The 24,475-nt window shown below is 55.3% G+C and overlaps 2 protein-coding genes across 4 annotated transcripts; both read right to left on the reverse strand.

Moving 5' to 3' along the window:
* Nucleotides 1–590: 590 nt before the first annotated feature.
* Nucleotides 591–7,367, reverse strand: LOC115640858 (E3 ubiquitin-protein ligase TRIM7-like). The gene is made up of 6 exons (XM_030543916.1): nt 7,066–7,367; nt 6,470–6,565; nt 4,401–4,631; nt 4,046–4,068; nt 2,116–2,234; nt 591–1,309 (listed from the first exon to the last, which is right to left on the reverse strand). The coding sequence occupies exons 5-6, from the start codon at nt 2,222–2,224 to the stop codon at nt 744–746; spliced, it is 675 nt and encodes a 224-aa protein (XP_030399776.1). The 5' UTR covers nt 2,225–2,234; nt 4,046–4,068; nt 4,401–4,631; nt 6,470–6,565; nt 7,066–7,367; the 3' UTR covers nt 591–743.
* Nucleotides 7,368–9,814: 2,447 nt separating this feature from the next.
* On the reverse strand, nt 9,815–24,400 carry VARS2 (valyl-tRNA synthetase 2, mitochondrial). Of its 3 annotated transcripts, none has more exons than XM_030543627.1 (30): nt 24,337–24,400; nt 23,447–23,789; nt 22,867–22,948; nt 22,570–22,670; nt 22,252–22,373; nt 22,047–22,113; nt 21,530–21,627; nt 21,229–21,310; nt 20,924–21,043; nt 20,687–20,798; nt 20,128–20,216; nt 19,521–19,611; nt 19,247–19,374; nt 19,006–19,109; nt 18,729–18,810; nt 18,295–18,371; nt 17,784–17,871; nt 17,484–17,589; nt 16,902–16,972; nt 16,676–16,801; nt 16,442–16,546; nt 15,780–15,848; nt 15,605–15,683; nt 15,116–15,243; nt 14,618–14,770; nt 13,818–14,027; nt 12,793–12,904; nt 12,044–12,225; nt 11,146–11,295; nt 9,815–10,509 (listed from the first exon to the last, which is right to left on the reverse strand). In XM_030543627.1, the coding sequence occupies exons 2-30, from the start codon at nt 23,684–23,686 to the stop codon at nt 10,405–10,407; spliced, it is 3,279 nt and encodes a 1,092-aa protein (XP_030399487.1). In that variant the 5' UTR covers nt 23,687–23,789; nt 24,337–24,400; the 3' UTR covers nt 9,815–10,404. The 3 variants fall into 3 exon arrangements, with proteins under 3 accessions (XP_030399487.1, XP_030399488.1, XP_030399489.1); XM_030543628.1 differs by having other exon boundaries at nt 24,324–24,365; XM_030543629.1 differs by lacking the exons at nt 9,815–10,509; nt 11,146–11,295; nt 12,044–12,225 and having other exon boundaries at nt 12,796–12,904; nt 13,814–14,027.
* Between the last annotated feature and the right edge of the window lie 75 nt (nt 24,401–24,475).

The following is a 24,475-nucleotide window of genomic DNA, read 5'->3' on the forward strand; positions in this document are numbered from 1 at the left end:
GCCTGCAACACCAGCTGCCCATGGGGGATGTCCAGGTTGCACCCACAGCTCCTGCTGCATCAGCCATCCAGGCATCTCTCAGTGCTTACGAGGAGCAGTGTGATGCCAGCTTTCTGTAGAGACCTTACATGGCATGTTTTGGTGAGTTAAGATGGAGAGAACAAACCTACGGCATCCCGGGAACTTGTACTCCCTGCTGTCCTCTGCCACAGATGGATCACAGATAGGGCTGGGTTTATGGGCCATCTCTCTGTTACCTGGTGGGGTCAAGTATGGGGGGGTTATAGCCCATTAGTTCCTTTTATTATCCATTTATTGTTGTGGTGTGCAATATGATTTATACACTGTTACATATAATTAATGTATGCTAAGTAAATGTAAGTCGTAGTGTTACAGAAATATAAGTTTGATTTGGATTTAGGAGTGATAAGTATGCGTTAGTACATCACAGAAGAATGAGAGGTCACCCCATGAAATTAACAGGCAGCAGCAGCTTTAAACAAACAAACAAAGGGACATCTTCATACAACACCAGTCAACTTGTGGAACTCCTTGCCGGAGGATGTTGTGAAGGTCAAGACTAGAACTGGGTTCAAATAAGAACTAGATAAGTTCATGGAGGATAGGTCCATCGATGGCTATGAGCCAGGATGGGCAGGGATACAAAACTATGCTCTGAAGAGTCCCTGGTCCATCGCCTAGCAACCTGACTGGTGGGGCCTGGTGTATGGCATGCATCTTTGTTACCTAGCAATCAGGCCATGGTCCTGGCAGGGTGGGCTTTCTGTCTCCCTCAAGGGCATAGCATGATGCGGGCACTGGGGGCCCAGAGCCAGAAGAAGGGGAAGAGTGTCTCGGTGAAGGAGGCCGTGAAAGTGAACAGTGGATTCAGGTTCTCGGCATCGTAGAACGACACCTGTCCCCCTTCGTAGTCCAGACAAACCTGGATCCTGTGGGGCCTTCGGCTCGGGGCTGCCGCTGGTGGCCATTGAGACAGGGGAAGGAGCTGGTACCATCCCAGCTCCACAGCCCAGACCCCGTGCTGGGGCTGCAGCTCCGTGGGGTCCCTCCTCCTCACGGACTCCCTCGCCACTCCCTCGCCACTCCCAGCCGTCTTTGTCCCCCACCTCCACCTCCCAGCGGTGCCGGCCCGAGGAAAAGCCCTCAGAGCCCAGGATGCAGGAGGCTGGGAAGAATCTGCGGTGGTCACTGGGCAGGCAGCCCCTGCTGTTCCCATGCCACATGCTGTGCCGGTCTGGGGACACCACCAGGCCAGGGTGAGCGGAAGCGGCATCCAGGGTCAGGATCTCTGGAGGGGCAGAAGAGAATTGGAGTAAGTCCATATACAACAGAACAGCCCCCTTTCCTTTCAGGGCCAGTCCATACATAGCGTACCAGCCCCCTTTTCTTTCAGAGCCAGTCTATATACAGAACAACAGTCTCCTTCCCTTCAGAGCCAGTCCATATACAGCATAACAGCCCCTCCTCCTTCAGAGTTAGTCCATATACAGCATAGCAGCTCCCTTTCCCTTCAGACCCAATCCATATCCAGCAAAACAGCCCCCCTCCTTCAAAGCTAGTCCATATAGAGCATAGCAGCCCTCATGCCATTCAGAACTAGTCCATATACAACACAACATCCCCCTTTCCTTTCAGGGCCAGTACATACACAGCATAACAGTCCCCTTCCCTTCAGACCCAGTCCATATACAGCATAACAGCCCTCATGCCATTCAGAGCCAGTCCATAGGCAGGAGGGGGCAGAAAGGAGCCAGCAGCGAGCATGAGGTGCTCAGGGGAGGTAGTGTCAGGGGAGGGGGCGGAGCAAGGGCAGGAAGAGGTGGTGTAGGGGCGGAGCCCTGGGTTGGAGTGGGGGTGGGGCTTAGGGATAGGGGGCGGAGCCAGTGTGGGGCACCCACTGGCAGAACCAGTGTGCCTGACAGGAAGCCCCCCAAATCTCCTACTGCTCAGCAGAGACTCAATTACACTACAAATAATTAATCATTTAGATTGGAAAGACCTTGGAGCAGAGACTTCCTTACATGTCTTACCCCGGAGCAACCCTACATAAATAAAAAGAACAACAACAACAACAACAACAGTACCACTGCTTACCTCGGCTTTCCCACATCTCATCCTGGAGAGCTCTCTTCTTGCGGGAGTGATGCCTGATGCTCTCCTTCAGTTCAGCCGTGGGTGCAGACGCCAATTTGGGCAGCGTCATCTTTTTATACCTACGGGAAACAAACAGGCACACACCAGAGGGACTCTGTATTAAGGGAACCATGTGCATGTTAAGTGTGCCAGGGGGAGCATCTCTCAGCAATGCTGGATCCAGTGGGCACAGCTGACCTGCAGTAGGATGCTGCATCTATTTGCCAACCCCCAAAACTCTCCCTGAGATCCGAGAGTCAAGCTGGGTCCTTGGCATTTAGCCAATGACCAAGGAGAAAAGTTTGGCAGGGACAAACAAACAGGCACCTGTGCAGTCCCTGTCCTTCCTCTCCCCACCCCTCAGTTACACCCATCCCCTCCCCATTCTGCCCCTCGGTGACCCTCACGCAGCCACCCCCATACCCCATGCAGCCTTCCCATCCCTTTCCTGCCTCTCGGTTGTAGGGGTAGATTTTGGCAAACCAGTAAAGTGCCTGAAACCACTATGGCTTATTGTTAAAAGCAGCCTATTCGGCAGGCTCAGTTTGACCAAGGCAGGAGGGGAGGGGTTTTTTTGGGTGCCACAGAAAGGGCAGCTTGACCCTGCGTCCTTCCTGATAAGACTTGTGTTGAAGTTGCTGATACATGCATTTTAGAAGAGCATGTGCCCCAGGAATGTCTATTGGGGTCTCAAGGTTGCAAACTCTGGGAAAACCCCACACCTGGTTAATCAATAATCAGAAGGAAACCTCTTGCTTGACCATTGAAACTATTTGCTTAACAAGTTTTCTTTGAGGGACATGGCATTCGATTATTAATGTATAAATAAGGGGGGAAAGTTTGAGGTAGGGGGACTCTCCAGGACTGGACTCTCCCTCCGGATACATCTTGTATTCCCCACCCACAGCCGCTGTGCCACTCGAGCGCCACACTCAGCTTCGGTAATTGTCGAGGGTTGGGGGTGTTTTACTAACCTGTTGCAGACGTAAGTAAGTGCTTTAGACTAAGGCCACGTCCAGACTAGGTATTAAAATCGATTTTAGATACGCAACTTCAGCTACGGGAATAACGTAGCTGAAGTCGAATTTCTAAAATCGAGGTACTCACCCGTCTGGACGGCGCGGCATCGATGTCCACGGCTCTCCGTGTCGATTCCGGAACTCCGTTCGGGTTGATGGAGTTCCGGAATCGATGTAAGCGCGCTTGGGGATCGATACATCGCGTCCAGACTAGATGCGATATATCGATCCCCGAGCAATCGATTTTAACTCGCCGATGCCGCGGGTTAGTCTGGACGTGGGCTCAGTAAAGTTTAGCTTTAAGTGAAAGCACTCGTGTGTTGTCCTGTTTGTGCCAGCCATCTATCGGTCGGACGGCTGTGTCTCTCCTGATTTATTTCCTGACACCTCCCCGCACAGAGTAAAAGTTACCAAGAGCTTTGGGTTGAAAGAACCCCGGGTAACACGGTGACCCATGTGTGACCCTGTTCCCACTCTTCAGTGACCCCAGAACAGCTCCCTCCATTTCTGCCCCACACCTGGCAGCCCCCCTATGCCCCCCATTCCCATGGTGGTCCCCTTCCTGCTTTGCCCTGGGTGATCCCCATGTGGCCCCCCCATCCCCTTAGTGACTCCTTGTGTGCCCCTCCTTTCCCTCGGTGAGCTCTCTGGGCTCCCCAGGGACCCAAACAAACCCCCATCCCCTTCTGCTACTGCCACAGGTGCAGCCCCCGACATGACCTTCTATAGGTGGGTGCACAAGCTAAAACCAAATGGAGCTTGTAGGCCACTCTGCTGCTGATGCAGAAGCAGGAATATTCTGCAGCTGGGATGGGGAGGCCTCTCCCCCCTGCCCCCTCCCCGATACCAGAGGGCACGAAGGAGGCTCCTACTTGTTCAAGGTGCTTTCAGCGTCCTACGTGGGAGAGAAAGAAGAGACCATCAGCTCTCCAGTCACGAACTGGAGCTTGGTGGCCCAGGGGCTGGAAGGGAAGCCGGGGCGTGTATTTCTGGAGCAGGAGCAGGAGTATTGTGGACTATGGTTAGAAAGGAATCAGTGATTCCTAGGCCACCCCCTGTCAGATGTAAACCGGCACTGCTTGGATGTGTGTCAGAGCCCCTTCACTGCTGGGAACAGAGGGTGATTCTCTGATAAGTCCAGCAAGCAAGGGGAGTACTGGCAGCATGAGATGGTGCAGAGGGGTGGCAAGTTGGGGGCCTCTCTCTCTCTGTCTTTCCCCCCCTCACATTCAGGAGCTCAGAAGCTGGGAGCCGGCACTTCCCCTCTAGCTCGACGACCAGTCCATGCAGCAGTGTTGCCCTCTGGTGGAGGCAGCTGATGTTCTCCCACTGCAGCTGCTTCACACCCTGGGCCACGTTACCCAGCCCCTTCAGCAGGAGGCACTCCTTTTCCTGTAACAGCCAATACAGATGCTGGAAGGTAGACACCACTCGTTGCTTCTCGGCCTTGGTGTGAGCCTGTGGTGGGCAGGGAGAGAGGGGGGACAGGTTGGGACATGGGATGCGCAGCTGCAGGCACCTCAGAGAGGGAGGGCATGGTATTCCCATGTGAAGGGGCAGCATGGGATTTGTGGGAGCAGGACATGGTAATACACAAGGGAGGGAGGAGCAGATGGACAGAGAGGTGCAAGCATCCAATGTGTTTTTTGATAGAAAACTGGGTTAATTGGCAGCAGTAGCAGAACTGTTCTCCTCTACAAAGGACCAGCCCCTAGAGGGTGGGACCCATTGAGATATCCAGCCTGAACTCAGTCTTTATAATGACCTATCTTCAAAACTAGGATCCCACAGCGCGGATCACATGAGCGAAGGGAGTAACTCCACTACCTAGCAGCAGTAGAGCTGTTATCCTTTAGCAGGACCAGCCGTTAGAATGGAGCTGCTCAGAAATTTTTAAACAACTCTGTTTTTCCATCAGAAAATACTGATTTGTCACACCTGAAATGTTCTGTGGGAACTTATCTGTTTTGACTAAACTTCCGCAGATGCAGGAACTTCTGGTCAAAGTGAGAGCTCTACGCTCCCAGAATAACCAGTAGCCCAGTTGTTAAATGGACATTTAGCTAGGATGTGGAAGACAGAGGTTCAAATCCCCATGTGGCCTGATTGGATCTGGAATTTGAACATAGGTCATCCACCTTTGAGGAAAGTGCTGTAACCAGGGAGTCTGGGATACTCCAAGGCCAGGTGCCCTCCATCTCTTCTGTTGAAGCTGCTCCATTTTACATAAATCAGTGGTTCTCAAACTTTTTTTTTCCCCATGGACCACTTGAAAGTTGCTGAGGGTCTTGGCAGACCATTTAATGATCTTCCCAAATGTTGTTTGTACTGTTAGCTAACTATTGTAAAGCGCTTTGGAGAAAAGCACTATATAAAAAAAACTTAATAAGAATTAACTTTTTTTGTTCTATAAATAAAAGCACACAACTCATATTTTAATATCAGTAGTCGTACCTTTCTAATGCGAGGGATGTGCTCTCTCTCTCTCCCGCCATGGCAGCCCCCGAGCTGGGGCTGGGAAGGAGGGGTGTGTGTCTCTCCCTCTCTCCCCCCCACTGCAGCAGCCCCCAAGCTGGAAAGAAGGGGGGGGTCTCTCCCTCTCTCCCCCACTGCAGCAGCCCCCGAGCTGGAGCTGGAAAGAAGGGGGGGGTCTCTCCCTCTCTCCCTCTCTCCCCCACTGCAGCAGCCCTCGAGCTGAAGCTGGAAGGAGGGAGGTCTCTCCCCTGATACAGCAGCCACAGGGCTGGGGCTGGGAAGTAGGGCTGTCTCTCCCCGGCAGCCACAGCCCTGGAGCTGAGGTAAGTCGCTTCTTTCTCTAGCCGCCGCAGCCCTGCATGTCCCAAATTCCGCTCCACACTCTCTTCTCACACCACTGCCCCCTCCCACCTACTCCCTATTCCGCCCAAGGCCACCATCTCACCTTACATGCGAGTCTTCTCCAGGGTCCAGTGGAGAAGTGGAGCCACACCTGCACGGCTATACTAATTAGGTGGGTGGCCCTTCATTCGCTTGTGTGCAGCTGCCCAGGCGCGCACCTTAGACGGAACTATCCACAGACCACCTGAATGGAGCTCGCAGACCACTGGTGGCCCATGGACTACAGTTTGAGAACCTCTGGCATAAAAAGTCATTGGGCCAGAGAGAGAGACTAACTGTAGCTCTGGCAGTAGGAGGCTATGGCCTTCTATGGGGACCAGCCACTAGAGGGGGGCGTGAGACACGCTCTGCAAGGGTGTTGCATCGGCAAAGTGCAGGGGAACCCCAAGGGAAGCCCAGGGGCTGGGGAAAGAACTTACCAGCAGCGTCTCCAGCCTCCTCCCTTCACTAATAGTGAAGGCCTCCTGGCAGGAGCTCTCATCTTTCAGAATCTGCAGATGCCTTTGAAACTGGCCCTGTCAATAACAGCGGAAGGTTGGCTTATAGTGGGAGGCTGAGCTGGGAGTAGGAAATCAGGGTTTGGCTCACAGAGAGAGGATTCAGGACTCCTGGGTTCTGTGCCCAGCTCTGAGAGGGGAGGGGGATCTAGCGGGTTAGAGCAAGGGGTGCTGGGAGCCAGGACTCCTGGGTTCTAACCTCAACTCTGGGAGAGGAGGGGGGGTCTAGCGGGTTAGAGCAAGGGGTGCTGGGAGCCAGGACTCCTGGGTTCTAACCTCAACTCTGGGAGAGGAGGGGGGGTCTAGTGGTTAGAGCAGGGGGGCTGGGAGTCAGGACTCCTGGGTTCTAAACCCAGCTCCGGGAAAGGGGGGTATGTGCTTAGCGCACAACTAGGACAGTTCCTTGGTTCTATTACTGGTTCCAGGCTGTGGGAGCCAGGACTCCTGGGTTCTACCCCCACACTGCCCCTCCCAGCACCACTGCTCTGCTCCAAGTGCCTGTTGTTAGAGCCAGTTACCTTGTACTCCTGGGCTGCCTCCTCAATGGGAACCACCCTGTGAGCTCTGTGCTCCTTGGATCTGTCACACACCAGGCAGATCAGGGCCTGATCCTCCTCGCAGTACAGCTTGACCTTTCTTGTGCCTCTGGCACATGCTGCCCTCTGCCCCCCACCCCAGCTGCCTGGCTCTCTCCACCACCTTCCCCAGCAGGGGGGTTGGGTGCAAATGCCTCTCCTGGAATCTCTTCCCGCACTTGGGACAGGAGACGTTTTCTTCCAGTCCTTCCCAGACCCGGGTGATGCAGGCCTGGCAGAAATTGTGCCCACAGTTCAAGAGTATGGGGTCTTGCAAGGAATCCAAGCAGATGGGACAGGCCAGATCATCTGCCAGAGCTTTCTCTGGGTGAACAGCGGCCATGGCTGACAAGAGAAACAGAAACTTACAAGAGGGCTGAGCTCCTTCAGGCCCACCCACTTCCTGGCATCTTGGCAGGTGGATTTGTGTCTGCCCCTGGCTCTGGGAGGGGAGTGGTTAGCGCAACCCGCTGCCCAATTTAGCACACAGCTGAGCTGCAGCTGTGTGCTAGGCTGCCAGCCGACCCGGAGGGGTTGGGGGTCTGGAGCTGCCCTGGGTCTGGGGCCAGGGCTGCTGCTCGGCCCCACACAGCGGGTTCCAGGGTCCCTGCCGTCCGATCCCCTGCCCAGGGCTATGCTCCTGGCCCCACGCTGTGGAGGGGTCTCTGGGTTGGAGATGCTGGGCACAGGGGGCTGTGGGGGAGGTTGAGAGGGGTGCGTTGTGGTTCTCAACCTGTGGCCCAGGTTGAGAATCACTGGATTAGCGCATCAGTGGAGTGTGGGGAGGAGGGGGGCTGGGTTAGTAGGAGTGGGGCACTGTTTACACTGGCGCTTTGCAGGGCTGTAACTTGCTGTGCTCGGGGGGGGGGGTGGTTTTTCACACCCCTGAGCGAGAAAGTTGCAGCGCTGTAAAGCGCCAGTGTAGCCTTAACTCCAAACCCATCCCTGTCCTATTAGTCCACTAACATTTCATATTACTTCTCCAGCTCACATCTATTTACTCTGCGAGGCTGAGACTCCAGAGACCCAGGTTCAATCCCAAGCTCTTCCACTGACTCCCTGTGTGATCATGGGCACATCCCTTAGCCACTCTGTGCCTCCCTTTCCCCATCTGTAACAACTTTGGACTGAGGAGACAGGATTAGAATCCTGATTCTTCCAAGCCCAAACTCTCACATCTCTGTTTGACCCAATGGGGATCCTCTCCTGGTGATGGGTCTAGTATAGTGTACACAGGGGCAGTTGCTAGGTGGCAACACATTCAGAGACACCCCCCCGTTCACACACTACAATAGTTATATCATGCTGTCTGAAGAGGTAGCCCCCTACTCCACGCACACTGTAGCCTGCAGGTCTAGGCACAAAAACGGCCATACTGGGTCATAGCAAAGGTCCATCTAGCCCAGTGTCCTGTCTGGTGACAGGGCCAATGCCAGGTGCCCCAGGGAGAATGAACAGAACAGTAAGCAGCAAGTGATCCATCCTGTCGCCCATTCCCAGCTCTGGCAAACAGAGGCCAGGGACACCATCCCTGCCCATCCTGGTTAATAGCCATTGATGGACCTGTCCTCCATGAACTTATCTAGTTCTTTTTTGAACCCTGTTATAGTCTTGGCCTTCACAACATCCTCTGGCAAGGAGTTCCACAGGTTGACTGTGCGTTGTGTGAAGAAATACTTCCTTTTGTTTGTTTTAAACCTGCTGTCTGTTGATTTCACTGGGTGACCCCTGGCTCCAGTGTTCTGTGAAGGAGTAAATAACACTTCCTTATTTACTTTCTCCACACCAGTCCTGATTTTATAGATCTCTGTCATATCCCCCCTTAGTCGTTTCTGTTCCAAGCTGAAAAGTCCCAGCCTTATCAATTTTGCCTCCTATGGAAGCTGTTCCATACCCCTAATCATTTTTGTTGCCCCTTTCTGAACCTTTTCCAATTCCTATGCATCTTTTTTGAAATGCGGTGACCACACCTGCCTGCAGTATTCAAGAAGTGGGAGCACCATGAATTTATATAGGAGCAATACGATAGAGGCATTTGCTAGTCAGGCATCCGTGTAAGTTAAGACAGACCAGCCATGAACCAGTGCACCTCAAGGCCTGTCAGACAATAACTTAGTTCAATTAATCAAGGCATAAGTCCCAAAACGCCTTAGGATAAGCAGCGGTTGGGAGAGGTGGGCATGACGACCATTGATGATGAGGAGGAGGAGGAGGAGGAGGAGGAGGAGGAGGAGGAGGAGGAGGAAGATAATGACTAACATTTTAGGTTGTTCTGCCAGATCGGTGTGAGTAGATAGATGCTCAGCTGCACATTCTGTCTTATCTTGGGCTGGAATGTTTGTCACTTGGCGACGTGTGTTAAAACGATTCCAAATACAGAAGGTTTTTTTTTTTTCTAAGCGTGAATGTTCCACCCCTGCACGCCAGGGTTCCCAAGTGAACAGCAATTCTACTGATCCAGGGCCCGATCTTGGACCAAGAACCTACCAAACTTCAGAGTGTTAACGGGGAATTCCTAAGGTCCTCAGTATAATACATACACAATCAGGAGCCCAGTGACAACCACAACACACACACACACAGGCTTGTGTCTTCAGGCGACGCTCTAAAAGCAGCTCAGACATCACAGAGCGGGTTAGTTCCCCATCAGTTTTAATGGGTGATCCAACTTCCCCACCGACCCGGTGGCTCATTTTCCCAGAAGCCCGCGGGGCCCCGCCTCATTTCCATAAAAGCCAGCGCCATTAGAGATGAACAGGCTATACATCTGTGACACCTGCCCACCGGAATGCACCTGGTTTGACAAACAGAAGCTGGTTCTGGGGTGGATCCTGCGGGAAATCCAAGCCCAGAGGCCATTCTGTCTGAATTGCCCTCATGGTGGGGGGAGGGGGTGGCAGAGCCCGAGCGTCACGGCGCCCCTTAGAGGTAAGTGAGCCCTGCCCTGAGGTTAGAGGGGGACAAGGGATGTGCCATGCACCCAGACAGGGCAGTTTCCTTTGTCCCTCAGAAATTGGCTTGTTTGCGCTATGTGTGGCGCGACTGTGACGTGACCCCTGGTGGCCAAGGGAGAGCAGTCTGCACCTGCGCTCTGGTGCTTTGCACGCACAGTCCTGCTCTGCAGCACGAGTGACCCCCTGCAGCTGGCCCCCTCCAGGCCTTCAAGACTCTTCGCATCTCAGTCACATTGATCCTCAGCATTAGAGTCCAGCCTGCGGCCTCCCGATCGCCTGGGTCCCTTCCACATCCAGCAGCGATGGATCCAGTTTGCCCAGAGGTGACTTATTCATCAGCAGCTGATGGAGACGTTCCCAGGCCTGCTGCCATGTGGCTGAAGCTCTCCAGGGCCTGATTCAGCTGCGCCAGCTCAGTCCGGAGAGAGGAAATCTACCAGGGAGGAGGGAGAGGGGAATCCAGATCTGATCAATGTAGTCACGTCCTCCATCGCTGACATCCCCCCACCTCCAAATTCACCCGTCACTGGGATCAATACACACACACACACACACACACACACACACACACAGCGCTGGCCCAAGTCCCTCTCTCTCTCTCTTACATACAAAAGAAAAACGTTTGCCCAAGAAATTTTGAAAATTCAAAAATGGCTTTTCTTGGCCTTTTTGCCTGGTTTAAAATCAAATGTGTTAGTTTCTCCTTTCCTAAGATCTGTCTCAAGTGGTTTCTTTTTTTTAATCTGAGTCAGTTGAAATCACAGGGTGGGGTTAAAAAAATGTGACTGGAAATATTTAAAAACAAATGGTTTTCAAAAAAAAAAGAAAAGGAGGTGACTTTTGAAACTTGGGGAAAACAAAGAGAAAGGTTTTGATTAAAAATAATCAAAATTTTCAGGAAAAAAGTTTTGCTTTAACCTCCCCCCCCCAAATATTCAAGAAATAATAAAATAATGATCAGAAAGGTGAAAATGTGAATGCAGGAAAAGGGTTTTTTTCCCCCACTGAATACATATTTTAAAAGCATTTCAACCAGACATAAAACCCACCAGCCACTGCCACCCCTCACCTTCTGCCGACACTCTGCCTGGGCTCTTGGTGAGACGTTCTCCTGATAGCCAGATGCCTGGGTCTGTGCCATGAGCGCTGAGATCTGCTGCTCCAGCTTCTTCTTACGGGATGCTAGCCTGGGGAGCTCCGTCTGGGGGTCAACCAGCCCCTGGAATTGTCAGGAAAGGATGGTAAGAAATGGCCAGGTGAAGAATAATACAAGCATTAAGTGTGTGCAATCATGTTACCCTCTAGAGGTGACACTGGGTAGAACAGACCCTTCTGGGGATAGGACAGACACCCTGGTTAATGTGTGACCCTATCATCCTCTAGAGGTGACAGTGGATATAGCATCCTGCTGCTGACACCACAGCTTAGTGGCGTGGGGAGAGGAGCCCTTTAGCCGAAGGGCTTGAGGATGAGTTTTCAGGTCCCAGGTTCAATCCTGAAGTACGCCCCATTGTGGCAATACAGCCACAGTCCCGCTAGGGAAATAATTTTCCCAAGGGATGTGGTGCAACCTCAAGCCAAGAGCCTAGTTAACCCCCTAGGCAATGGGAACTGGAGCCTGAGTCGTCTCCTCTCCGGCTCCCCAGCAGGACATTCTTGACCGGCCCGGTGCCTTCTCCCCAATTGGCCCCGATCTCTGAACACTGCTCCCCTGTCTCTTCTAACCCATCTCCAAACGCAAGGTCCCAGGGACCAGTCTAGCCTGGGATCCTTCCCTGGCCTCTGCCACCCCAGATCAGAGCCACAGGCCCATCTAGCCCGGTATCCCACCTTCTGCGATGGCCAGAGGAAGCCATAACCTCTCCCACAATGCACCTCACTGAACAACACTATCGTGTTCTTCGTGAACCCCCACCCCCCTCCACCCCAACCTGCCCTGATGTCTGAAGTTTGCATCTGGCTCTTACCTGAAGGTCCAGATAGACCTCAGTGTGGTTGTTCATTCTTCCCCGCACCCAACCCACAGGAGGCTCCGCCCCCTTGGAGGAGGGGCAAAGCTCCAGAGAGCCGGCCAGGGACAGGGTTTGCAGGGGCTCTCTGTACTTCTCGTACACCCTGTGGGCAACTGGCTCTGAGCACATCAGGTAGACTGTAGGGACAGAGAGAGCCCATAAGCCAATGGGACAGGGCAGCCCTCTCACGGCATGCTGGGAATTGTAGTGCTGATTGGCCATACCCACCATGTTGGAAGGACCAACTGGGTAGAGCCAGGTTGCTGGCCAATGTGGTAAGGTTGCCCTCCCAGTGTATGCTGGGGAATTGCAGTCTCCCCCAGTGGGGCACAGCCACCATCTTACCCATATAGGGCAACCACACAAGATAAGGCTAGAACCAATGGAGCAAAGGCTCCCCTCCGAGTGCATTCTGGGAACTGTAGTCCCCCATAGGCCACACCTATCACATCAGGTAGACATGGTGGTGCTAGTGCCAGCGTGGCAGCCAATGGGGTGAGGCTGCTCTCCCAGTGCATGCTGGGAATTGCAGTCCCCAATGGGCTGCACCCTCACATGTCCTGTAAGGACAAGGCAATTTAGCTGTGTTCCTAAACACACAGCCCAGGTGGCACTAACCAGTGCCTGTCATTGGCAAGCTCAGCACAGAGGCCATGGGGCATGAACTCTCTCCTGCCCCTACGGCCAGGGATCCCTCTGCTCACCAGGCGGCCGGGCTCTCGTCAGCCGGTAGGTCACCCTCAGAGTGCGCACCGCCCGCACCACTTCCTGCGCCAGCAGGAAGTCATCTTCCTCCGCGGGGCGACACCAATGGGCCTGCAGCGAAGAGAAGGGAATTCAGTGGTTTCCGACCGGCCCCACCAGGAAGCAGCACTGCCTAAGGCTGCTTCCTCCAGGTCCTACTGGAGTCCAGGGCTGACTGTTCATGAGCAACCCTACAATAACAACCCAGCACCTCTCACCCCCAAAGCGCTCTCTCCTGCTGTTAAAGTCCAGGAGTTTATGGTCAACCCTACAGCAACAACCCAGCCTTGGCTCCTACTTCTGTGGATCTACACGTGCCTGGCAACTTCACAATAACCAACCAGGGCCAACTCTTACCTCTGTGGATCTACTGAGAGTAAATATCAAGTGTTACACGCAACCCTACAAAACCAAACCAGGTGTTTCGCCCCCATGCCCAAATTCCCCAACCTCTTTGTACCTATTGCTAGCAAAGCCCAGGGTGTATTATCAACCCTCCAGTAACAACCTCTCCACCTCCTACTACCATCTCTGTCAATCTACTGCTAGCAAAGACCATGGGTTTATAACCAAAGCTACAGTAACAAACCAGTGACCTCTCACTTGTGATGCTGTTGTTAATTATTGTGTTACGGTAACACAGAATAGCCCCAGCTGAGATCAGGGCTCTGTTGTGCTGAGTGCTGCTCAGACACACAGGGAGAGACAGTCCCTGCCCCAGCTGAGATCAGAGCCCCGTTGTGCCGGGCACTGCACAGACACACAGCGAGAGACAGTCTCTGCCCCACAGAGCTCATTGTCTACCAGACGAGGGAAGACTTATTAATTATTATTCCTGTTTCACAGAAGCCCAGAAAGATTCAGTGACTTGCCCACAATGACACAGGCAGGCAGTGGCAGGGCTGGGAACTCAACTCATCCTGGAGATCCCAATCCCCTCTCCACTGAGCCACCCCTTCCTGTTCAGCACCCCAAGCTCACCCACCAGCTTCCCAGCACTAGGGTATCCAGCCACGCAGATGCTGGGAGCAGAGTCCCCATTCGGCTTAGGGAGCCGCTGCCACAGCTCCTCCGTCAGGTAGGGCATGAAGGGCGAGAGGAGGCGCAGGCCCAGGTCGGCACAGCTGAGGAGCGTCTGGCGGGTCTGTAGGATCCGGGATTGATCCCTGCTCTGCAACACGGGCTTCACCGACTCCTGCCAAGGGAGGGAGAGGCCATATACCAGGGTGATGATAGCTTAGGTAGATAGGTTGTGTTGGATGGATTGGTTAGTTACATTGGGTTAGATAGGTTGGGCTGGGTTGGACATGATGGGTTGGACATGACGGGTTGAGCTGTGCCGGACGGACAGTTGGATGGATACGATGGGTTGAGCTGGGTTGGATGGATGGTTGGATGCGATGGGTTAGGCTGGGTTGGACGGATGGTTGGATGGATATGACAGTTGGGCTGGGTTGGACGGACAGTTGGATGGATGCGACGGTTAGGCTGGATACGTTGGGTTGGGTATGTTAGAAAGTTGGGTGGAAGACTGGATGATGGGTTGGAAGGATAAACAAAGGAGGGTTGTAGATGGGACCAAGACACTAGGACATCTCCCCTCCCCCCTCCCCCCAGGTATTCCCCTTCCCCCCAGGTCTAGCTGTACCCCTCAGTCCTGACCCGCAGGCCCCCCAGACCCCTCAATCCTGATCTGCTTCTTCTTGAGCATATATTTTTATAAACAGGCAGAAACAGGGGCTAGGGCAGGATTCCCACCCAGGCCAGAGGAGAACTGACACTCACCAAGTAGACGTCGCAGAAGTTGTGCAGCCAGAAGTGGTGGATGGTGGATGTGACCAAATGCAGCTCGTACTCCCCGAACCGCTGACTGCAGTCTGCTGCAGTGTGGTAGAGACGACTAAGGATCCATCGGTCCATGGGGGAGCTGGGGCAGACCTGGGGGGGAGGGGATGGAAGATTGACTCCAGCCCTAGTTATAGAAATCTCTGGGGCTCATTGCTGCCTTCCTGCAATACCACCCAAGCCCAGAATAGGGCACCACATAGACCCAGTATTTCCCCACCTCCCTGCCATACACCTTGTCCCCAGCAGAGCATGTCAGATACATCCATGTTCACTCATTATACTACCCCCTGCAATGCCACATGCCCAGCAGAAGGAGCCATTGATACCCAGTGCCCCCTCCTCCCGATTATATTGCCCCCTGCAGTTCCACCCACAGCCAGCAGAGGAAACCAATGCTGTTCATAACCCCTCCCCACCCCCGAAATACCCCATTACCTCCTCTGGGGTCTGTGGGGCAAACCCCTCTCCCAGGGCCCCCAGAGTGAATCGGACGGCGTTCCACACCTTGTTGCAGAAGTGCCGGGAGCTCAGCACCGTGGCCACATCCAGGCTAATGTCGTCCCCTGGAGGCAAAGTAGAGAAATAGGGAAAGGTTCCGGGCCCAGCCAGTGCCCTTCCCTGGGGCTGGATCAGAGCTTGGGGCCTTTCCCCTCTAAAGGGCACAGGCCCCATGTCCCTTTCCCTGAGCGACCCAGTGCCCTGCCCTGGGGCTGGATCAGAGCCAGCACCCCCCAGAGGGGGAAGGTCCCATGTCCCATTCCCCGCACCCTTGAGCCAGCCAGTCCCACACCCTGGGGTTGGATCAGAGCCTGTGCCCCCTAGAGGTGAAAGACCCCATGTCCCTTTCCCTGAGCAAGCCAGTTCCCCCACCCAAGGCAGGGTCAGAGCTAGCACCCCCTAGAGGGGAAAGGCACCTGCTCTCACCTTGGACCCGATGGCAGCACAGCGCGAATCTCAGGGCGTCGGTGCCGCATTCGGGGATCCCCTGGGGGAAGTCTCGTCTCTGGAATGGAAGAGTAATGATATGAAGGGGAGGAGCTGAATGAAGGGAATGGGGGAGGGGGTCAGTGGGGCAGGACCAGGGAGGGGAAGGATCCACCTGTCCCTCCATAGCGATGGCCGCCTCTCGGAGGTCCAGGTTCCCATCTCGCAGCCTCCCCTGCAAATCCTGCAATGGAGGAGAGAACCTTAATCACTGGCAGGCATGAGTTTTTGTAGGGTCTCCGGTGAGCGCAAGCCAGTTTGTTATTGTAGGGTCTCCTGGAGCTCGTAGTTTGTGTTGTTTGGGGTTGGTTTTTTTTTTCTTTTTGGAATGGTAGGGTTTCACTGGGATAGCCAGGAGAGATATGCAGGGGCCAGTTATTGTAGGGTCTCTCTTGGCATGGCAGGGTGGAAAGGGATGGTTGGGTGGGAGGAGTGCAGGGCCCTATTTGTCCTTGCAGGGTCTCTCTGGGGGTGGGATGCTGGGTCCAGTTTGTTATAGTAAGGTGTCTCAGGGAGGGAAAGAGATGAAGGGCCTTGTTATTGTCGGGTCTCTCTTGAGGGGGATGGGGAATTCAGGGTCCAGTTTGTTACTGAAGGGTCCTTCAGGGTTGAGGGAGAGATGCAGGGCCCTGTTTGTTATTGTAGGGTCTCTCGGGGTCGGGGAAGAGACTTAGGGCCCAGTTTATTGTTGCAGGGTCTCTCTGGGGCTATGCTGGAACGCAGCAGGGGCCAGTTTGCCATTGGAGGGTCTCTCGGGGAGGGAGGGGGGTCTGGTACCTGCAGGGAAGCCCCATGAATGACGTCCAGTGGGTCTACGACATTCCCCAGAGATTTACTCATCTTCCGGCCATGAGCATCGCGTACCAGGGAGTGCAGGAAAACCTGGAAAGAGAGAACCGCAGATCCCATTATCCCAGCCCTGGGTCCCTCCACCACAGCTCTGCCGGCACCCCTCAATCCCAACTCACAGCCCCCATTATCTCAGCCCAAGGCTCTCCCTGCCCCACACACCTGGGAGAACGGCAGCTCTCCAGTCAGCTGCTCTCCCAGCATCACCATCCGAGCCACCCAGAAGAAGAGAAGGTCGCTGCCTGTCTCCAAGAGGCTGTTGGGATAGAAATCCTGGAGGTCTCCAACCTGCAGTCAAGGAAGAGAAGGAGTGAGTCAACCCTGAGCAGGCAATGGGCCCATCCAGCCCGGCATCCCACCTGTCCCCTTTGCTCTCTGTGTCGCTCACCTTACGGGGCCAGCCCAGCGCCGCGAAGGGGAAGAGAGCAGAAGAGAACCAGGTATCCAGGACATCAGCATCTAGAGATACAAACAGAGCATCGGCCGATGAGCCGCTTGGTAAGTTAGCAAAAGAGGCAGCACGCTGAGGACCCTGCAATAATAAACGACTTCCACAGGATTGGGTATTTTCCTTTATCTCTGCATGGTCTCGTCTGCCTCCTTTACGGTAGGGCACTACCCCAATTTCCCTGGGTCTGAAACAAGTGGGGATCACTACAAGAAACAACTCCGGGGTTATTTGCCCTCAGGAGCACCCCCAAACTTACAGGGCATTCCCCTGATTCCAGAATGGGGACGCCAAGGCCTGCTCTGGCGTAAGCCAAGTATTCTGGGTAACAGCCTATGCAAAAATAGTTGAAATTTTGTGTATTCCACTTCAACCACCAAAAGCAGGTCCTGAAGCAGACAGGGGTGAAAAGTGAGGGCACGCAAGGAGTGAGAAGCTCTGGGGTGTTGCCCCGTTTGTTACTTGAGGCTTTACCCCCTCCTTTCTTGCCGGAGTCACCCCCTAGAAGCCCTTTCTCTTCACCTCTCACCAGCTCCACTTCCTCTTCCGGTCTCTTCAAAATCCCTGATGCTTTTCTGCGGGCTTCCGCCTCTGTCCTGCCCACTACCCACAATGCATCACTTCCATCCTGTTAATAAACAGATGACAAGAGATGCAAGTAAGTTAGCTAAAGTGCACCCTGTTGAGTAGCCAGGAGCTCCCCCAACAGCCAGCGTCCCTGCCCCACTCCCCTCAGTGCCTCCTGCTGGGAAAGGCTGGGGCTGGCATAACTAGGAGCTCCCCCCAACAGCCAACAACATTTTAGATAAGCAAATAGCTCACCTTGCCTAAGTCACATGACCCTGAGACAGAGACCTGATAGGCTGGAATCTGATGGCCCCACCACAGCTGTCGGGAAATGCACCAATCACTACAATAAAGCAAAGAATAAAGCCAATAAGATTATTTTGTTTAATGCCAGTTCCCCAGTTAGCCACAAGGGGCAATAGAGAGCCATTCCAGATTGAGCTAAGGAGCCAGCCTTCCCTCTGAATTGTTGACATGCCAGCTTGTGAACAACCCTACAATAACAAACTAGACAAAGATTGATCCTGCTCCAGAAAGGAGAGGGGTGGAGCCTGGGAGTCAGGACTCCTGGGTTCTATCCCAGGATTGAGAGGGGAGATGGGGGGGCTGAGATTCAGGATTCTTGGGTTCTCTCCCCACTCAGGGAGAGGAATGGGGTCTAGTGGGTTACAGCAGGTAGGGCTGGACACCAGGACTCCTGGGTTCTATCTGCAGCTCTGGAGAGGGAGGAGGATCTAATGACAGAGTGGGGCAGAACTCCCCTCACCTGATGTTTGACAGCCACGTCCTCCAGTTCTTCTCATGAAATTCTGGGGTGAGTTTCAGACGCCCTGACTCCACAGCCTGAGGAGCGAGACAGAGACTGATGAGCTAACCTGTCTTGGACAGAAGAACCTCCAAGAGGGCAGACAGACCAAGCTGCACTACACCCCCAGAACTAGGGAAGTTCTCAGGAGAGAATTCTGTATCCCATTACTGCCATCAAACACCACCAGGAGATTCTTATGTAAGTCCCATCCAGAGCAAGATTAACTCTTACAGCCTATGCTTCAGGGATCTGTGCAGTTCAAGATGGAGGCACCATCACAGCTTAAATCAAGGTCAGGTGAACTAGTGGTTAAAGTAGCAGAGGGCTGGGAGTCAGGACTCCCTGTGCTGAGCGGTGGCCATGCGGGAGCTGCCATTAGGGGATTCCCTCACCTCCAGGGCTCTCTGGGCCATTCCCTCACACCGGAGAAACCACTGGCTTTTCAGCAGGTTCTCAACCACGTCCCCAGAGCGACTGTGCAATGGAAAAAGAGAAATAGATTTATTTGTAATATCCTGGAACTTCCTACCCACTCCCTGCAGCACGGCGTCCCCTAGTGCCACACTGGGGCATTGGGGCTAATAATGACAGCAAGGGGAGAGTGCCCCCTACTGAACCCCCCCCTCACTCCCCAGTACCATCCTCCATCGGCAAGGGGGGGGGTACTACCTGCAGAGAGGCAGCGCCATGGCATGATCCTTCATACCCCGGTACAGGCCTCTCTCCTTCAAGGCAGACACCACCTTCTCGCGAGCCACAAAGCGATTCAGGCCCTACGAAGGAACAGAGCAGTAGGAGTAAAACAGAGGGGCTGTGGGTTGGGATTGAGGGGCACAAGAAGAGCTGAAAGGGGGGAGTCCAGGGTTGGGACAGCAGGGGGCTGTGGGTCAGGACTGAGGAGAGTCATTACCTGGAGCCAGTCTCCACACTCAGCTGTCATGGCCCCATCCTCCCCAATCACAGAAACCAGGGGAAGCCCATGGTGCTTGCCCAGTTCGTAGTCAGCATGGCTGTGTGCCGGCGTCACCTTCACAGCTCCTGCAGTGGGCGTGGTGGAGAGGAAAGAACCTCTGAGACCTGGATCCCACTCCTGACACCAACTGGATCCCACCACATCAATACAGCCACCATCCAACCAGTGCCGAACTCGGAGACATGACGGGGCTGAGGGGCCTGGTGCTTACCTGTGCCCAGGTCTCGCTCCACTAGGGGGTCCGTGATGATGGCCAGGAGGCGCCCAGAGAATGGGTGCCGGAGCTGCTTGCCATGCAGGTGCTGTCAAAATAAAAGAGGAGAATCAAAGCCAAGATCCATTATGCCCCGACACTTCCAGTGACCCCCCACTTTAAATTCCAAGGATACCTCACCCCCCAACTCCACGGCAATGACCCTCTTCTCCTCCAGAGCCCGCCCCAACCCCAGAGACGACAGTCTCCATGACGATGAACTTCATCTCCATAGTGATGACTCTGCCTTCCTCCCCATGAGACCACAGCCCCTTCTCCACAGCCATGTGCCCCCTTCCCCCCCAAGAGACCACGCCCCGTCTCTCAGGAGACACCAGTCTGTCTCCATGGAGATGACAGTTCACCTTTCCGTCCATGAGACCCAAGCCCTGTCGCCATGGAGAAGATGCCGCCTTCCCCCCAAAACCCCGCCCCCTTCTCCAAGGAGACAACTTATTCTCCTTTGCCCCAAAGTGGCTCCACCCTGTCTCCATGGAGATGATCTCTCACCTGCGAGACACCCTGCCCCCTTCATCCCAGACATGCCCCCCTCTCTGCCCCTTACCGTGAACCGTGGGTCGTCGGGATGGACGGCCACAGCCACGTCCCCGAGCATCGTCTCTGGGCGGGTGGTAGCCACGGGGAGCTCCTCGTCTTCCCCGACACAGAGACAGGGCAAGGGAGAGACAGAAAGGGGGTGACCTTATGGGGTTGGATTTTTACCATGAGAAAAAAAAAAAACAAAACCCACAGCCACCTCTGGGGTGGGGTCACTGGGGAAGAGTCACGCAGCGACACAGCACAGGAATTGCTCACCCAGCGCTGAAATGCAGCCATCTCTGGGGTGGTGCAGCTGGGGAACAGCCCCACAGCACGAGGATTGCTCACTCAGCACTGAGATGCAGCCACCCCTGGGGTGGGGTCGCTGGGGAAGAGTCACACAGCGACACAGCACAGGAATTGCTCACCCAACGCTGAAATGCAGCCACCTTTGGGGTGGGGTAGCTGGGGAACAGCGACACAGCACAGGGATCGCTCACCCAGCACTGAGAGGCAGCCACCTTTGGGGTGGGGTAGCTGGGGAACACCTGCCATCCCCACCTGTACTGAGCTTGGGAACTCACCTTCCTGTCCATCCACTTTGTAGGCAAAGGTGAACATCAATCCAAAGGGCACCGGGGCCGGGCAGCCGGGCATAGGGAGCACAGTCCGACCGCGGAGCTGCTGGATCTCCACCTGCCGGGGAGAGACTGTGTCACGAGACTTGGGGGGGGGGGGGGGGACAACCACACTGCTCTCCTCCAACTACAGCCCTCCAAGATACAACCCACCCCCATTCCCCTGCGTTGCCCCCCACTCACCTCCACGTCGGAGATGGCAGAGCGCAAGGCGCACGACCAGTTCACCAGGCGCTGCTCGCGGTACACCAGCCCGTCCTCGTGCAATCGCACGAATGCCTCTGCCACAGCCGCTGAGAACCCCTGTGTGGTTGAAGGGAATGGCATTCGCTTGGGCATGTCCCAGGACCAACCAAAGAGACCCCACTCCCCTCCCAGAACTGGGGAGAGAACCCAGGAGTCCTGACCCCAGCCAGCTGTGCTCTGACCACTACATCCCACGAGTCCTGGATCATGAACAGTCGCATCTTTGCACATCAGACACTCACGGGATCCATGGTGAAGCAGACTCGGTCCCAATCCAGAGATGCCCCCAGAGCTTTGAGCTGTCGGAAAATCTCGTCTCCCTTCCTGATCAGAGAAAGAGACATTGATTTACAGCACTGACTGCCAGGGGACAGTGCCAGCCCCCTGTCTGCAGCACAGCGCCCCCTAGCTCCACACAGGGGCCCTTGCACCCGCCCTCGGCCCCCACTAAGCCCCTGTCTCGCTCTCTGAAGCCCAGCACCTCTTATTGCCCCTGCAAAGCCCAGCACTGACTCAGGCTGGTGATGCCACAGCTGCACTCACTTCTCTTTCCATTTCCAGACTTCGGCCAGGAATTCCCCTCGCGTCAGGTCCTGCCGCAGGGCGCCCCGCTCCTTCCAGAGCTTGCGCTCCACCACCGCCTGCCGGGGGAGAAGGGAGAGTGAACAGAGAGAGGGACACACACACACACACACACACAACGAGACCCCCCAGCTGCCTTACCCCAGAGGTGGCAGCATTTCAGTGCTACAAGAGCCATCCCTGTGCAGCGTTGCTGGGAACGGTTCCCCTCAGCTGCCTCACCCCAGAGGTGGCTGCATTTCAGCACTATGCGCAGTGTTGATTCCCTCCAGCACACATCCACTATAGCCTAGCCTACACTTAGAATTTCAGCTGACCTAGCTCCGTCACTCAGGGGTGGAAAAATCCCACGATCTGGAGCCCTGTAGCTCTGCCGACCTGACCCCTCATTCCGGCAGATTAATGCTTCCATCAGCCCTCTCTGCGGCTACTCTCCGGCAGTGTATGTGCACCCGGACCCTTTCCCCTCTGGTCTCACCTGAGTGGCGATTCCTGCATGATCCGATCCCGGCACCCACAACACCTGGCAGCCCTGCATCCTGCGCCTGCAACACAAGTAGAACCACCAGCCGGGCCCTGTGTGCCACAACCTGCCCCACCCCCGAGCTAGCCAGTCCCTTGCCCCAGGGCCAGAGGGGAAATGCCCCACAGCCCATTCTCCACTCCTCTGAGCCCCTACTCACCATCGCACCAGCGAGTCCTCGATGGCTACTGTGAGGGCATGGCCCAGGTGCAGGGAACCCGTGACGTTGGGCGGGGGGATGCAGAGGGAGAAGGTTTCTGGTTTCCTATGGGGCTGCTGGTTCTGAGACAGAGAGAGAGGGTGTTTTAACCAGCACAGCCCCCCCTACTGCACTGCTGGGGCCAGCACTGTGAGGGGGGAGCGACCCCTGCTGAGACCCCTGCCCCGCTCCCCGCAGCACAGCGCCCCCTAGTGCAGCTTTGAGCCCTATCACCACCCATGTCAAGGGTGATACTCTGATTCCGTGGGATGTTTTTACCTGATATTCAGGTTTGAAGAATCCTTCCTTCTCCCACCACGCATACCACGCGGCTTCCACGTAGCGGGGGCTGTAAGCGGCCGGCAGGGGCACGGAAGTGTCTAGGGAGAGACCCAGCATACTGTTAGCCACAAACAGAGAGGCCCCTAACAAAGTCTCTGTCGGGGTGGGGGCAGTACCTGGCCTAGGGATTGGAGAGACACAGCGAAGCTATGGATGGATGGACCCTGCACAGAATGCTCTCATGCCAGCTGTGAGGCAGAGGGGTACATGAGAGGTTACATTTTCCCATCATACCTTTCTTCTGACCGGCGGCTGTTGGGATGTCATACAGAACCACGTCTTTCGGAGTCCACGCCTTAGCCTGCCCCCGAGGTACCTGTGGAAAACAACAAACACACCCAAGAGGATGCTGGGATATGAACCACACTCCATACTGGGGACGATTGCATAGATCTGGCTTTGCCACGCTACAGAATAACAGATATTTAATCTGTGTCATTTATGATAGAGAAGATTGGGGTGGGATCTCACTGAACTGAAATGCAGCCACCTCTGGGGTGGGGCGGCTAGGTAACAGCTGCCAGCAACGGCACAGGGATTGACCTTGTAGCACTGAAATGCAGCCGCCTCTGGGGTGGAGCTGCTAGGGGAAAACAGTCCACACCAACACTGTACAGGGATTCCTCTTGCAGTGCTGAAATGCAGCCACTTCTGGGGTGGGGCAGCTGCATAGAGAGCGCACAGCAACTCTGCAAATCAGGGTCACAGAAAAGGAAAAATAAGGTCCTCCCCAGGAGTTAAAAAGGGCTATTTAGTTTCACCAGAGACAGGGCATTGGGGTCAGCACTCACAGCCAGGAGAGAGCACTGCCTACCTCCTGCGTCCGGGCAACTCCGGCTTCAATGGACTCCAGCCTCTCACGCTGCCTTCTCCGTTTCTCTGCCTTGTTCTTGAGCTGGGTCATTTTCTGCCCCAGCCCCTCAGGGTCAGATTTGCTAGCCTGGGAGGACGTTTTCCGCCCGCAAGGGATGTGCCGGGGCCCAGCCTGGAGCAGCAGCTGGCGGAGGGAGCTCAGAGTCCGACCAGTGCCGGATCCAATCCAGTTTGGTGCCATGTCTGGGGGTGGGTGGTTCTGATTGCCAGCTGGATAAAGGGGGAGTTCCCATCTCCTGGCAGCTCACACCCTACACCGATGCTGGCACGGGGGTGGCATGGTGCTGGGGAAGGCGACAAGACTTGAGACACAGGGACTGGAGCTATCTGCCTCCAGTGGTCTGGATCCCCACTCCCTCCCGAGCTGGGGAGAGAACCCAGGAGTCGTGACTCCCAGGCCCCCCCTTCACTCTAACCACACACCCCCTCAGAGCTGGAGAGAACCCAGGAGTCCTGGCTCCCAGCCCCCTGCTCTAACCCACCAGCCCCCACTCCCCTCCCAGAGCTGGGAGAGAACCCAGGAGTCCTGGCTCCCAGCCCCCCTGCTCTAACCCACCAGCCCCCACTCCCCTCCCCGAGCTGGGGAGAGAACCCAGGAGTCCTGGCTCCCAGCCCCCCTGCTCTAACCCACCAGCCCCCACTCCCCTCCCCGAGCTGGGGAGAGAACCCAGGAGTCCTGGCTCCCAGCCCCGAGCTGGGGAGAACCCAGGCGTCCTGGCTCCCAGCCCCCCTGCTCTAACCCACCAGCCCCCACTCCCCTCCCCGAGCTGGGGAGAGAACCCAGGCGTCCTGGCTCCCGCCCCTCCTCCCGCTCTCACCCCCCGTCCTCACGTTGCAACTCCGCAGCTTCCAGCCCCGCAACCCCCTGCCCGGCAATTGTGACCTCACCCGCGCCCGCCAATCAGCGGAGAAAGGCGGAGCCCAGGCGCTGTGCTCATTTCCCCCCCGCCACATGATGGGGCGCGGTGCA

Source organism: Gopherus evgoodei, unplaced genomic scaffold, assembly GCF_007399415.2.
Source record: "Gopherus evgoodei ecotype Sinaloan lineage unplaced genomic scaffold, rGopEvg1_v1.p scaffold_32_arrow_ctg1, whole genome shotgun sequence".
NCBI lineage: Eukaryota > Metazoa > Chordata > Testudines > Testudinidae > Gopherus > Gopherus evgoodei.

Excerpts from the sequence above, each read along its gene's own strand:
- LOC115640858 (XM_030543916.1), bottom strand. The coding sequence starts at position 2,224 with ATGACGCTGCCCAAATTGGCGTCTGCACCCACGGCTGAACTGAAGGAG. Across the intron at positions 1,310-2,115 it reads TGAGATGTGGGAAAGCCGAG|AGATCCTGACCCTGGATGCC; the intron begins GTAAGCAGTGGT and ends CTGCCCCTCCAG.
- VARS2 (XM_030543627.1), bottom strand. The coding sequence starts at position 23,686 with ATGGCACCAAACTGGATTGGATCCGGCACTGGTCGGACTCTGAGCTCC. Across the intron at positions 22,949-23,446 it reads GAGTTGCCCGGACGCAGGAG|GTACCTCGGGGGCAGGCTAA; the intron begins GTAGGCAGTGCT and ends TGTTTTCCACAG. Across the intron at positions 18,372-18,728 it reads TGGCCCAGAGAGCCCTGGAG|GCTGTGGAGTCAGGGCGTCT; the intron begins GTGAGGGAATCC and ends CTCGCTCCTCAG.